This window comes from Cricetulus griseus, chromosome 3 (genome assembly GCF_003668045.3).
Source record: "Cricetulus griseus strain 17A/GY chromosome 3, alternate assembly CriGri-PICRH-1.0, whole genome shotgun sequence".
NCBI classification, from domain to species: domain Eukaryota; kingdom Metazoa; phylum Chordata; class Mammalia; order Rodentia; family Cricetidae; genus Cricetulus; species Cricetulus griseus.
The window spans coordinates 78,536,614-78,551,894 of record NC_048596.1 but is presented as its reverse complement, the minus strand read 5'-3'; the positions used below and the strand labels follow the sequence as shown (position 1 = coordinate 78,551,894).

Sequence of the window (15,281 nt, the reverse complement as noted above, 5' to 3'; positions counted from 1 at the left end):
TTTTCTGTAGAAGCAGCAAGTGGCCTTCAACACTGAGCCATCTCTCCAGCTTCAAAAACTGAGATTCTTTTAAGACAACCTGCTTTTAAAACTTAAGTGTAGGTTACAGTATGTACTCAAAATAATCTGAAAAGAACAAATATAAAGATGGCAGGGTGTTAGAGCAAGAGATTACGTGTGGAGTCTTGAGAAATTGCATACCTGATTTCTCTGATTTCCAAATTTCCCAAAGCCACACATATGAGATTATAAACATCAGGCACCGGAACTATTTGTAACACTGGAACCTACATAAAGCAAAATTATACTCAGTCATTTATAGCTTCATGAATATTTTACAAAATTTTATCATATTCTTTTCTTTATGTTATTACAACTGAGCATAGGGTCTTGCTCATACTAGGCAAACACTTTATAACCAAGCTGTATTCCTAGCCTTTTCTCTTTTTATTTTGAGATAGGGTCTTATTAAGTTGTTTAGTTTCACCCTGAACTTGTGATCCTTCTGCCTTGGCCTCCTGAGTAGCTGGGATTACAGGCCTCAGCCAGCTAATCATATTCTCTTTAATTCTCATGTATTGGGGGCTGGAGAGATGGTTCAGTGGCTAAGAACACTAGCTGGTCTTCCAGAGGTCCTGCGTTCAATTTCCAGCAACCAAATAATGGCTCATAACCATCTGTAGTGAGATCTTGTGCCCTCTTCTGGCCTGCAGGGATACATGCAGACAGAATACCGCATACATAAGAAATAAATTTAAAAAAAATTCTCATGTATCAGGTTTAATTTCCAATATCCAAACAAATGTGAAGGTTCAGAAAAATCTTCTTGCCCCTCACAACTCCCCTTTGTTTTTTTGAGACAGAGTCTCATGAAGTAGTCCTGACTGACCTGAACTCTATTTGGCCATTCATATTAGCCTAATTAGTGAGTTCTAAGCCAATGATAGACCCCACCTCAAAAAGCAAGATGGACAGCTACTGAGAACTAGCATGTGATGCACACATGATGCTGTCCTCTGGTCCCCACAAACTCGTGTACTTGAACCTGAATACATAGGTGCACCACCTGCACACAAATATACAGGAAGGAAGGAAGGAAGGAAGGAAGGAAGGAAGGAAGGAAGGAAGGAAGGATGATAGGAAGGAAGGATGGAAGGAAGGGAAGGAAGGAGGGGAGGGAGGGAGGGAGGGAGGGAGGAAGAAAGAAAAATTCATTCATGTTAGGGGCTAAGGTGAAGTTCCGTGGCAGATCATGAAGGGAGATTTTATTAGTCACTGAGCAGATAGATATTCAGTTACCTTTGTGCAAACATCAGTGCTCAAAGCTGTGGGCACAGGAAGAATAAGGAACAAGTACAAATACATATAAAGAATATATAGAAAAGCCAGACATACAGTGTGTGTCTATAACCCCAGTACTTCACAGGTAGAGGCAGGAGGGGCAGGGGCTCAAGGTAAGCTTCACTACATGGGGAGCTCTAGGCAAACCTGGGCTACATGAGACCCTGTATCAAGATTCCCCTCTCACTAAAGAAAAGAAATAAATAGAAATGAGTATATGTTCATATTGATTTAAAAATCTTAAACACAGAGGCTGGGAAGATGGTTCAGCAGGTAAAAATACTTGTTGTACAAGCTTGGTGACCTGAGTTCAACCCCTGGTACTTGCACTAGCAGAGAACAATTCCTAGAAACTGTCTTTTGACTTCCAAATACTTGCAGTGGCATGCACATGCCCATAAACACTAACAATATTAGTAATGATAGTAATAGTAATAATATTTCTAACACAGTAGTACTGTAACCACATTAGAGGTGTATGAAGATAAGCAAAGATAATATATAGAAAACAGAATCGTATTTTGGTGAAAGGGAAGAAACACAGCTATCAGCAGTTTTAATGGTAGAATAGACTCAAATGCAAGCTTCCCAACGGACCCACTGTGGAACGCTACTTTCATACAAGCATGATGAAACAGTATGATGTTAACGCTGGAGTCAAGATCGTGAGCATGTGGTGCTCAATGTAAACTTTAAGTTTGAGATGTTTCATAATAAATGCTGAGCATGAGTCACAGATCTCTGCTAAGCTGTCTATCGAATTGTAAATGCACCTTTCAGCTCTAAGGATTGGACATACCTCTGTGAATTGCCAGGTATGAACTTTTTCCCACTGCAAAGTATCCAAGGGCTTCCAAAGAGAAACTACATCTTCACAAGCAGTTATGATACATGGTTCCTTAACACCAGCTCTTTCCCACCACACGGCACTCACATCCACAGAACAGGAACTAGAAGGGTTCTGACACAGGAGGGTAACTTATGTTAAAGTTCTGCTTAATGGAAAGAGTAAGTTCAAAAAGTGAAGTCACAAAGATGAGAAGAAACACCAGCTAAGTAAAATCAAAGCTTTATGCAGGTTATAAGAAAGAGCTTATAAATTTATGTCACAAAACAAACAAAATACCCAAAACCATCTATTAGATTTATATCATGATAAATGTAAAAATGTCTTAACTCCAGAACTAAACCAAAGGTAGACTATGTAATTGTAAAATGGAATACACTCTGATTTAGCCTCAGAAAAAGAGCCCATAAGAACTTACCTGTCTGGAAATTAAACATCCTGGTGAACAACTCGGGAATTAAACAGAGAATAAAATTGAAACCATATTATCATATCCTTCTTTTTTTCTTTTTTTTTTAAAGACAGGGTCTCACTGTGTAGAGTGAGAATTTGAAAGGTAGATCAGGCTGGGCTTTCAAGTGCAGGGAGTACAGGCATGTACCACTTACTATACCTCACTTTAATATGCCATTTTTGATTAGGACAAGGAGAGTACTATGTGTCAAAACCCACAATCATGGCCAAAACAGTCTTTTTCAGAAAAAAATAAAATAGATTGCATACAGTCCATGAAGTAATAAAAACACAAACAAAACAATGAGGACAAAGTAAAAACAATGAATGGACCAGGTGTGGTGGTGCATGGCTATAATCCCAATAACAGAAAAAAAGAAACAAGAGGATCCTGAGTTTAAGGCCAGCCTGAGCCACACACTGAGACTCTACCTCTAAAACAAAACAAAATCAGTGCAATCAAGAACTAGTTGCTTTTGAAAACAAACATGAACAAAAAAGACAAATTTTAAAAGTCTGATGCAAGAGGAAATTACTTTCAGAAATGCAGGAATAAGGACTGGGAATGTGGCTTATTTGGCAAAGTACTTGTCTATTGCATACAAAGCCCTGGGTTCAATCCCCAGCCCTCCACAAACTGGGCATAATGGTACAATCTGTAATCCAAGCACACCCAAACTTGGAAGGTAGAAGTAGATCAGAAGTTTAAGACTACCCTAAGTTAAATTGGGAGAATAAGGCCAGTCTTGTATGCTTCAGACCCTGCCTCAAATAAATAAATAAATAAAATTTAAAAAATAGGAGAATGAGATGAACACAGTGGCACACACCTCTAATATTAGAATTTGGGAGGCAGAGGCAGGTGGATCTCTGTGAGTTTGAGGCCAGCCTCGTCTACCAAGCAAGTTCCAGGATAGCCAGGGCTACACAGAGAAATCCTGTCTCCAAAAACCAAACAAAACAACTGTAACCTTTAACATATAAATTTGAAAATATGAACAAAATGATAAATTCCATTTGAATCTAAGGTTTAAATTAACACGAGTTGAGGACACCAAGAGAACATGGCTCATAGGGGCTCACAAAGACTAAACTGATAATTACAGACCCAGTACGGGTCTGAGCTAGGTCCTCTGCATATGTGTTATGGTTGTTAGCTTGGTGTTTTTGTCAGACTCCTAACAGTGGCAGTGAAGATGACTGACTCTTTCCCCTGCTCTTGGGACCCTTTTCCTCCTACTTGGTTGCCTTGTCCAGCCTTGATACGAGGGTTTGTGCCTAGTTTTATTGTAACTTGGTATGCCATGTTCAGTTGATATCCCTGGGAGGCCTGTTCCTTTCTGAAGGGAAATTGAAGAGGACAGCATTTAGGGGAGAAGGGAAATGGGAGGGGAGTTGGGGAGGAGTGGAAGGAAGGTAAACTGAGGTTGGGATATAATGTATGAGAGAGGAATACATACATACATACATGCATACGTACATACATAAAACAGACCCGTACATACATAAAACAGCTTTGAAACAGAGCATAGGTGCTACTCCTATGTACCTGATACCGAAAAGGAACCTGGAGCTCAGAGGCTAATCTGCCAGTAACTGGGAGCAGCACTTTTGTGAGTTGGAAGGTCATACTCTATACTAGTGATTTCCAACTGGAAAAGGCTCCACACCTGCACCTCTATCTCCAAGAATACTCAGCAATGTTTGGAGACATTTTTGGATATGGTAACTAAACAATTATGTATCAAAACCCAGAATTGAGACTTTCCTTTTCTTGAGATTTTACTGTATAGCCCAATCTGACCTTGAAACTGATAGGTGGCCTACACTGTCCTCAAACTCATGGTCTATTGTCTCCTGAGACACTGTGTGCCACTACACATGACCCATTTTCTTATAAATAGCAAGTGACTCTTGAAGAATATTTTATCATTTAGCAGGAAAGGCATGAATAACTCCTGTCTCCCTCCCTCCTCCTTTGTCAAAACATCTGATTTAAATAAATTACCCAGCTCATTTAAATAAACTTAAGTTCATTTTTAAAAATTAAGCCAGGTACGGTGGAACATGATTTTAATCCCAGCAGAGCACTTGGGAGGCAGAGGCAAGCGGATCTCTGATTCTGAGGCCAGCCTATAGTGAGACTCTGTAAATAGTAAATTGTTCTTGGCAACAGAAATAGTTAAGTTGTTCTTGGCAATAAGTTGGAGCATAAATTTCAGAAAGATAACCCAAAACATAACTACAATTAAATACTGTGATAAAGAATTAAAATCTGCTTTTCTGCATCTGTTTCTCAATACATTTAGTATTAAACAAACAAGCAATTAAATCAGTGACAGAATTCTTTCCAACCTTCTTATCAACTCATTCGATGTTTCACATGTTATGTATAAGGCACACTTAACAGGATATTCTTCTAACCTTGAACTTTGAGACCAAGTGTAGGCTGCCGGGGTTCCAGCTGTCACAAGCAGGGAGGTCTGTGATTTCAGTCTGTGGAGACAAGTCATACTGTGAGTTTACTTTCTGTGACACTTACCTTTTTCATGCAGCTGCAAAGCTTCCTCAGATGTTACTACTGAAAACACAAAAGCAAGTACAACTACCTCACTGATGACAAAGAGAATAGGACCCTCCTTGTATTTTTAAAATACATAATTTAGGGGGCTGGTGAGATGATCAGCGGTTAGGAGCACTGGCTGCACTATAAGAGGACCTGGGTTCAATTCCCAGCACCTACATGGCAGTTCACAACTGTCAGTGACTCTAGCTCCAGAGGACCCAACACCCTCACACAGACATACATGCAGGCAGAACACCAATGAACATAAAATAAAAATAAAAAAGATTAAAGAAATACATAATTTAATTAGCCTTCATTTTCCCAGAATGAACATAACCTTTACAATGAAGTCATTTCAATCAAACATAGCAAAACATCTTTATAAATACTGAGAGGCCAATGGTGAGAAAGTCAGCTGTCCATATTCACTAGGACATTTCATCCTTTCAGAGAAAACTTCACAAAGGAAACAATTGTACCTGTTCAGTGGAATATTCATGTAACTTGAGGCATGCATTTCCACAGAGCTGATTTTCTCTGAAAGTGAATGACTCAATGGGTAGAGGTGTTGCTTGGGGGCCAGAGTCACTGTCACAGGCAGGTTGTCCTTGCCTACCTGACACATGCAGGTTGGTATCCAGTTTTGGTGAGCTGGCTGAACTGTTGCATTGTTTGTTATTAGCAAGTCTGCTTGTGTCTCCCAAGTGAGAAGGCTGGGATGTAGAGCAAGTCTGCCTAATTTCAGTGGCTACATTCTCACTGGTTGCTTGGGAGGCAAAAGCTGGAGTCACGCCTAAGACAGGGAAAGCAGGTGAACACAGGTAGGCAGTAGATCTGCCACTGTAGTTAGGTGCAGCCGTATCTGTAGGAGTGAAAAGCAGCACGGATGAAGAAAGGCCCTTGCTGGTAGGCTTCCTTTTCAGGGTTGGCCCTGGATGCTGTTCCTCTCTTGATGGAGCAGGGAGTTCCTCTTTCAAGTCCTCCATTTCTGAATCTATTTGCAGTTCCTCCAGAGTGGCATGATTTCTTTCCCAAGGAAGCCTCTCTCCATAGTTTTTTAAGTTAGGAGGCTCAATCAGCTTTTCTGAGTAGGACTTCAACTTTTTAAGCTTAAGAGGCCCAAAGTCTTCATCAGGTAACTCGAAGTCTGTGATATTGAGAAAAGACAAGTTGCCTTAAAATTCAGATTTCATTCTTATGATACAATGAAAGTATTATCATTACTCCAAAATAATTAAATGGTAGTATTATTTTAGTGTACCTATATATATGTGTTCACCTGTGTATGTTCACATACATGTGGAGACCAGAGGTCAATGTTAGGTGGTATCTGCACTTGCTCTCTACCTCTTTCTTTCTTTTTTTTTTTTTTTAGGAAAAGGTCTCTCATTGAGCCTGGAGTATGCTGATTCAGCTAGCCTGGCTGACCAGCAAGCTGTTTAGCCACAGAAAGGAGTGAAGCACTGATACATGCTATAGCATGGACATAATGCTAAATGAAAACAAACAGATGCAAAATGCAAAGGTCATACATCACATAATTTCACTTATCTGAAGTACCTAGAATGCTTCCTATCCCCCAGATATCATGCAGTAGATTGGTAGCTGTTTATGGACTGTGAATAAAAAGAGTAATAAAAAGCAGGTGGTTAGTGGGCAGGGCTTCCCTGTGGAGTAATGAAATATTTTTGAACTAGAGATGGCAACTGTGTAACACAGCTAATCATTAAAAATCAGTAAATGTCACTGAATTGCTCACTTAACAAGAAACAGTTAACTTTATGCTATGTGAATGTCACCTCTAGAAAATGATTTTTGTTTTTTGTTGTTGTTGTTTTGTTTAGTTTTTCATGTCAGGGTTTCCCTGTGTAGCCCTGGCTGTCCTGGAACTCCCTCTGCAGACCAGGCTGGCCTCAAACTTAGGGATCCATCTGCCTCTGCCTCCTGAGTGCTGGAATTAAAGGGGTGTGCTACTACATCTGGCTCTAGAAAAAGTGTCTTAGTACTCAAAGACTGATATTGCTTATTATCTCACCATCTTTATTAAAACCATGTCTCTGGGACTGGAGAGAATAGTTCAGAACATGTTCTTTGGGGCTGGAGCAATAGCTTAGAGATCAAGAATTTTTATTGCTCTTTTAACGGTCCTGAGTTTGGTTCCCAGCACTCACATCAGGTGGCTAATAACCACCTGTAACTCCAGCTCCAACATCTCTGGTCTTTATAGGCACTTGCATTTACACGCACAGACATATACACACATATACACATGGTTGAAAATAAAATAAATCTAAGGAGTAACAGAAAGAAAAAAAAAAAAAAAGAGAATGGGTCCTGCTCTTATAGAAGGCCAGAGTTTGGTTCCCAGAATGTACATGGAGCAAGCAGCTCACAAATGCCTCAACTCCAGCTCCAGGGAACTGAGGCCCTCTTCTGGCTCCTTCAAGTACTACAGTCATATGAACAAATCCACGCATGCATACGCATAAATAAACAACTTAAACACCACACATCTTTTCTCTGACTCCTTAAGAAAGCAGCACCAGTGGTGCTGGGTGTGGTGACACAGCCTTTAATCTCAACAGATGCAGAAACAGGCACACCCTTCAGTATTAGCAGTCAGGAGGCAGAGCTAAGGAATTTTCCTAAGTTCCAGGGCAGTCTGGTCCACACAGCAAATGCCAAGATAGTCAAGGGCTACATAGAAAAAAACCTGTCTCAAATTAAAAACAAACAAACAAACAAAAAACAAAGCAAGACTACCCCTCCCCCCACCTCCAAACAAACCAAAAACAGAAAGCAGCACCAAATCCTTATCTGTTTTTTGTTACTAAAGGAGTTTTGTTGCTAAAGGTTTTTTTGTTTTACCTTTGTCATGAATGATGCTTTAAAAATATCTCTAGTAGGTGGCTGGAGAGATGACTCAGAGGTTACAAGCACTAGCTACTCTTCCAGAGGTCCTGAGTTCAAGTCCCAGCAACACATGATGGATCAAAACCACCTAAGATGAGATTCAGTGCCCTCTTCGGGCATGCAGGCATACATGCAGGCAGAATACTGTATGCATAATAAAATAAATCTTAAAAAAAAAATCCCTAGTAATACCAAATTCACATATGAATAGTAAACTAGATAATGGAAACAGAAAAGGTTTTTAAATGTAACTCAGTTTACTAAAATCACAGCAGGGGACTGGCTCAGCAGTTAAGAGCACTCTAGCATCCACACTGGGACTCACAACCATCTGTACTCCAATATCAGGGGATCCGACACCACCACTGGTACTGCATGCACAAGGTATACAGGCATACAGGCAGGCCAAACACTTATATACATAAAGGAAAATAAAACCACAACAGACTATTTCAAATTATATATATATTATATATATATATATATAATATATATATATATATATATTCTAATTAGGCAAGGTAGCCTGGCACTCAGGAGGCTAAGGCAGAAGGATCTTGAGTTCAAAGCCAGTCTGGACTAGATACTGAGAACCTGTCTCTAAAAGAAAAGTTTCTAGATTATTATTGGACTGCATACATTTCCTTTTGAGACATGGTGTCACTATATAACCCTAGATGGTCTAGTACTGCCTGCCTCTACCTCAGTTGTGATTAATAGCATGCAACACCATACCTAGCCCTTTTTTTTCCTTAAATTTTTATATTGCTGATTTAGATAAGGAATAAGCCATGCTTATTATTTTTGAATGAATCAATTATAAGTCATAAGCAAACATCTATGCTCAATGGATGCCTATGTATGTACAAAGTTTTATGAGAACATGATGTTACATATTGTCTATGGCTGTTGCTATACCACAACTGAATAGGTGAGAAAATGACAAGCAAAATATTCACCATCTACATTTGTAGGTATTTGGGCATTCCCTATTTAAAGTCACAGTGATCCTGTTTTTCTGTTGTTTATCAGGTATAATTAACTAAGAAAATGAATAAAAACCTCATCATATTCTTGATTACTACTCCAAAAATCTTATATTCTATAGATCACAGTTATGTTATCCATAAAAGTTCTCAGGCTTTCCATTACATGATGGACTTTTTCTGTAGTTTTACCTAATACATATTCCATTTTACTTCAAAACATCTATATTAGATTCTACCCATGGAAAGACTGTGCTGTACTTTAAATAGGTATTAGCTTGAGTAAGCACCCAGTATTTGCCGTGTGAGTTTTTTAAACATACCATTGAACTCTGGTGCCACACTGCCAGGTTTCAATCTTAGCTCTACCATTTGAAGTCAATTTATCTTCACTCTGGCTTACTTTCCTCAGTTGAAAGTGGAGATAAATAGGTTCTACCTTGCCAAGCGGTAGTGACACATACCTTTAATCCCAGCACTCTGGAGGCTGAGGCAGGCAGATCTCTGTGATCTTGAGGCCAGTCTGGTCTACAGGGCGAGTTCCGGGTCCAGGACAGGCTCCAAAGCTACAGAGAAACCCTGTCTGGGGGTGTTTTACCTTGTATAGTGCAATGATGATTCAGTAAGTTAACAGTGCACACAGCATTTTTAAGTACCAGATACACGGTGATGATTAGCTGTCACATCAACCATCATCAAACACAACCCAATTTATATTCAACTTTCTTCTTACCATGAATAACCACTTTTCCATCCTGACACTTATGCTTGGTGAATTTGCCCTTGGACATGTTTATACCCAATGTGCTGTAAGGAGGGAAAAGCAGCTGACGATCCAGTGTGGAGACTCGGACTGATTTTTGTTTTCCTCTGTGTCTTCTACCAGGATGGCTGTCAGCTTCAGCAGGTGTTGTGGGAGAGCTGACCTCAGCTGATGAGATTAGTTCCTGAGAAGGACTTCCTGAACTGGACTGTCCTGTGCATGTGTCCAACATACTACTTTCACTTTGGTCTGTTTCTTCACTGGAGAGGACTACATTCTTAGTTGCTTTCCTTTTATTTTTAAGCCCTTTCTTCTTGACACCCAAGTGACTTTGAATTACAGCTTCCAGAGCTATTTTTCTCTGATAGTCTGACATATGACGGGTAGTTCTAACGTAGTATTCTGCAGGAAACGGAAGGCCTTCAAGCATTGTACAAGAATGTATTTGACTTTCTGTGGCAGGAGGAGAGACTGCTACTGGGCTGAAGCTCTTAGATGAACCTAGAATTTCATCTGCTTGAAGAGTCTCGTTTCTTTCATCAACAATGTTACCAGGAGATTTTAAAGATTTAAAGTTTTGGGTAGTATTTGCTGGCAAGTTACTGTGAGTAAGATCACTTACAGAACATGAATTAATTGCCTCTGAAATAGGACTTCCTGGGAGCTGATCACTGGCACTCACAGCTTTATTTACTACTGGGTTATCTGTAAATATAGTAATTTTTCTGCCTTGTGCCTCCAGGTTTATGGATGAAGCTGGGCTCTGAGTAGGAATTTTGCAGTCACTGTTAGGAGGTGTATGCTCAAGGTGTTGACTATGATTGTTGTCTGACATAGCCCATGAAGGAACTGTAGTCTCCATGGAGACATTGTTTCCCTTTAAAGGTATATCAATATCCCTTTCTGATTTGCCAGATAATGGAACTAATAAACGCTCTCCATCAATTTCTGTATCAAGGGCTGGAGGGTCAGGAGTTTTAGACTTCAGATTTAAAAGGCAAATCTTTTCAGTTATTGGGGACCTAGGACTCTTGCTACTGATTGCTTCCTGTGTCTTTCCTTGCTTGTCAGGGAGCATGAGAGAATTAATGTCAAACAGATCCTCTTTCTCCTGTGAAACAGATGTTTTCTTCCACCGCTTCTTTGCTCTCCCTGGCAGTGTATCCTGCCCTTTTTTACCATCAGGGCTGTTGATGACATATGGAAATTGTTCTTGGATGTCGCCTGCTCTTTGTGTATATAGTACTTCTTGGTCATTTTTATGGTTAAAGGGCTGAGGTTCAACATCAAGTATCACAGAGATGTTTTCTCCAGTTTCCTTATCAAGATGGTTGATTTGTACCGTATCACAAGGAGAGCCTTCATTTATAGGTTCTGAGAGGGAAAGTATGTATATATGAGACTCAATTAAGTCCACTCCCAGGTAGAGTCACAAGAGAATCAATAACAGACTCACAAAGAAACATAGACATTCATATAGCATTATTTTTATAGCCAAAGAGTAGCACTGGGCATGATAGCCCAGGCAATCCAAGCACTACTGAGGCTAAAGCAGAAGGACTGCCTTGAGTAAGAAACCAGCATGGGAAATATTATTAATAAGTACCAGGCCATCTAGGGCTATGTGGCAAGATGCCACATTAAAAAAAAAATCGTAACTAAAAATAAATTAAAAAATAAAAGTTAAAAAGTCATTTTTTCCAACACTAAAACATTGACTGTAGTTCTTACAATTTGAGGAGAAAAAGAGCAATTGAATAGACAATCCAACTTAAGACACAGGGTATTGTATAACTTTTGTATTCTTTAAGTCTACTGCTTATTATCCATGGGCTGTGAAAAAATAACATCAGTCAACTGAGGAATGAATACAAACGTAAGTGAACAGGCTAATTTACCAGAGCGGCTTAGCTGTGGGGAGGTTTCCTGATGGGACACACAATCTTCTATTGCTTTCTTAGAGTTCTTAACCTTCTCAGCTCTTTTGGCACGCTAGAGAAAACAAAAGCAGCCCAAAAAAAAAAAAAAATCAATTTTCCTTAAAGCTTTATTACTCTTAAGAACCTTTCTTCCCATTAGGTGTGGTGGTATGTACCTGTAATCCTAGCACCCAGAAGGCCATGGCAGGATTGTGGGTTTATCTGTTTTTATTATATTTTTATTTATTGTATATGTGTGTGTGTACATACAATTTAATCCTTTTGTGCTTAGCATTTCAGTGGAGGTCAGAAGACAACATTCCTTACACCATGTTGGTCCTGGGCACTGAGCTCACTTTGAATAGCTTGGCAGCAGGTAACTTTACCCTCTGAGCCATGTTGCTGGCCCCAGGTTTATGAGGTTAACTTCACAATGGACTACATAGTGAGGCCCTGTTTCAAAACCAAAAACCAAACCAAGACAACAAATCTTTTACATAGTTTGTGCAACACCTTAATTTGACAGAATTGACTCACTCACCTTAAGACGAGCAAGTGTCTTGCTGTATTCCTTTTTCAAAAATGCTAATTTTTCCTTCAACTGGAAGAAAAACATTAACAATTCTGAGCAGTGGAAAGGTGGAATCCAAGGGAAGGGATGTAGTACCCAGCAGGCCCGAGATGGCATGTGGTGCTCATTGTGCTGTGCTCAGCAGCATACCCCAGCAGTAAAGGGAAGGGCAGTTTTCTTAGTTCCTACAAAGTATCAAGCTCTCTCAGGATCTTCCCATGCTGGTTTCCTGTCACGGGGAGCAATTCATCCCTTTCACAATTCCTAGAGATTCTTCAAGCCCCAATTTCCTGGGTTACTTTCCTAGGGTATACTTCTAGGATCTTGTTCAAACCCAATTTAGACATTCTCCCATTCCTCTGTGCTCTTCTCAAAATTTACTACACCATACACTATGCTTTCCATTTTCTTCTGTGTCTTTCCACCACTTTGAGAAGCAGGGAGGGGCTGTTACCATAGTCAATCAATAAATGTTTTTTATCTATTAATGGCTCAGGAACTCTAGTAGTAACACCCCCACCCGACATTCCAGGGATACACACAAATGTCAGATACCTATCCTTGGTACCTATCCTTGGTACTTGAGCTACAGGGTGGTTAAGACAATGTACTTGTACTTGTAGTGAGGGATGCAGATAATATGCAACTAGTTTCCTGAAGTATTAACTACTTCAGGGAGTGTAGTCTTGGAGGCATTTTTGAGGGTGACAATTTACACCTAGATCTGAAAGAAAGAACTAAGCTTGGGGATATAGGATATATATAGTTATTTTCCACAAGCAGGAAAGCTTCATGGTGGAATGGATTCATATATTGAAGATCCAGTATTCAGTGAAAGAAGTAGGGACTATTACTGGTGAGTTCCCAGCTAGGCACACAGCAGGCATTCCACAAAACTTTACTGTAAATAAATTGTATTAGACTATGCCAAGTTATTATTCTCAAGGTTCAGCTTGTCTTCTTGGATTCTGTGGTTGAAAATATTGTCTCAGCAGCAAAGCCACCTTCATCTTTCTACCCTTTAGGAACCTTTAAACTTTTATGATATTCATCCTCCAGAAATTTGTTGGCTTTCTAGTCTTACTATTCCTTTTAAAACAAAACAAATGGGGTAGAGTGCTCATCTAGCATGCACAAAGCTTTGATCCTCAGCACTGCATAAGCCCAGTTCGTGGTGAATAACTGTAATAACACCCAGGACTTGGGAGGTAGAGGAAGATCAGGGATCTAGGTCATCCTTAGCTACCTAGTAAGTCCAAGACTAGCCTGGGATGTGAGACCCTGTCTTAAAAACAACCCCACAAACAAAAAAGCAGCAAAATTTGCTACAACAAAAGTTTCAGACAATGTTAACTTTTCTTAATTAATCACTTTGCCCGCCTCAGTTTCCAGAGCATTTTGTGGACTCTAGCACTTCTGCATTAAAGTCACCCCAGTTTCCATCCATTTTTAGTCACACAATAATAAAAACTGCTGATACTTTCATAATGTGCTTCAGTTGGTTCTAAGAACTTTTATGACTTTAATGATCATTAACTTGATTAGCACTCGAAATAACCCCAACAAATAGACTGTTATATAATCACTTTCAATTTATTGACATGTAAAATGAACATAGAGGGAGCATTTCTCCAGGGTGCTGCCATTTATTACTGCTCCATTTAAACCCCCATAGAAAGTGCTTAGAGCAGCTGTTCTCAACCTGAGCAGGGAGACCCCTGGGTGGTGGAAAGATCCTTTCACAGGGGTCACCTAAGGCCACCAGAAAACACAGATATTTACATTATGATCCATAACAGTAGCAAAAATGAGGTAGCAACAAAAATAATTTCATGGTTGGGGGTCACTACAACACGAGGAACTGTATTAAAGGGCTGCAGCATTGGGAAGGTTGAGAACCACTGTGCTCTCTCAACCTCTGTTGATGCCCTCAATCATATCAATATGTGGGGCTTGGCTTGTTTATTTGTAAATGATCTTTACTACCGATAGAAGGTAAGACAGGATAGGAGGACAAATTAGTGTGACTTCTGTTTTTGCATGGCAAATACAAGAACCTGTAATCTTTAGGTCTTGTAGAAGGGTCCTATATCGAGCCCTAATGAAACAAGAGCACTTCTAAACTACAGACTACTATTTTAAATTTACATGCATACACACACCTACTCATTGTATGTAATATTTATAATTATCTTTCCCGTAGTCCTTTTCCAACATGGGTCTTAAACACGGAGAAAAACAGAAGTTGCAGAACCAACAAGAGCATGCATTATGAACACCTCCCTCTTCAACACATAAATAACTATTGCCTTTGGAGGTCAAGACCCAATATACAAATCTAAAAATGTCTGTTAAGTACAAGACTGTTGAAAGACTTACGTAAGGGGGCAGAAGTGGGGTGGGAGAGGCGGAAGGTGTCAAGGGGACTTTAGGTTTACCCATATTTAAAGTTTTACAACTAACATTTATACAATGTCACTAGAAGTTACATGCTGCTAATTTGCATTTTACGCTCCGCCACGAGAGTAGTGCGCTAGTATCAATGACTTCTCGTGGACCGTAGGTCGGAGGACATTGCCTCCCTCGGATTCAGGAACCAGGCTTGAAGTCCTGGGACACGGGGTTTAGAGCCCTGGGTCACCCTTCCCGCAACCCGGGCACCTTTTCCTTCTCCGCACAGCTGAGGGGCTTCCCGGAAGGCTCTTCCATCCGGATGGAAGCGGAAAGCAGGGAGCAGCCGCCGCCAGCCTCGGGCCTGTGGTCACGGAGACCCAGCCGGACCTTTCTAGGCCCAGAAGGAATTCCGGGAAAGAACGAAGACCTAGCGCACCACCTGCGCGTGACTGGCTGGCCCACCCGGATCCCGCGCGCTACCCACTCTGGCCAATTAAAGCTGCCGCTCTCTCTGCGCACGCGCAGCCG

The 15,281-nt window shown here is 40.3% G+C and overlaps 1 protein-coding gene across 17 annotated transcripts in view; it reads right to left on the bottom strand.

Annotated features, from left to right (window-relative positions):
• Nucleotides 1–15,241, bottom strand: part of Palb2 (partner and localizer of BRCA2) — a 30,462-nt gene extending 15,221 nt beyond the window's left edge. For 5 of the 17 annotated variants that reach the window (XM_027410260.1, XM_027410265.2, XM_027410266.2 and 2 more), the window contains exons 1-8: nucleotides 14,739–15,014; nucleotides 12,330–12,389; nucleotides 11,768–11,861; nucleotides 9,840–11,243; nucleotides 5,687–6,354; nucleotides 5,066–5,137; nucleotides 2,141–2,302; nucleotides 202–287 (exon numbers count right to left, since the gene is read on the bottom strand). In XM_027410260.1, the coding sequence (XP_027266061.1) occupies nucleotides 202–287; nucleotides 2,141–2,302; nucleotides 5,066–5,137; nucleotides 5,687–6,354; nucleotides 9,840–11,243; nucleotides 11,768–11,861; nucleotides 12,330–12,389; nucleotides 14,739–14,801 (2,609 nt within the window). In that variant the 5' untranslated portion in view covers nucleotides 14,802–15,014. The other 12 variants (XM_027410261.2, XM_027410262.2, XM_027410263.2 and 9 more) reach the window with 12 other exon arrangements.
• Between the last annotated feature and the right edge of the window lie 40 nt (nucleotides 15,242–15,281).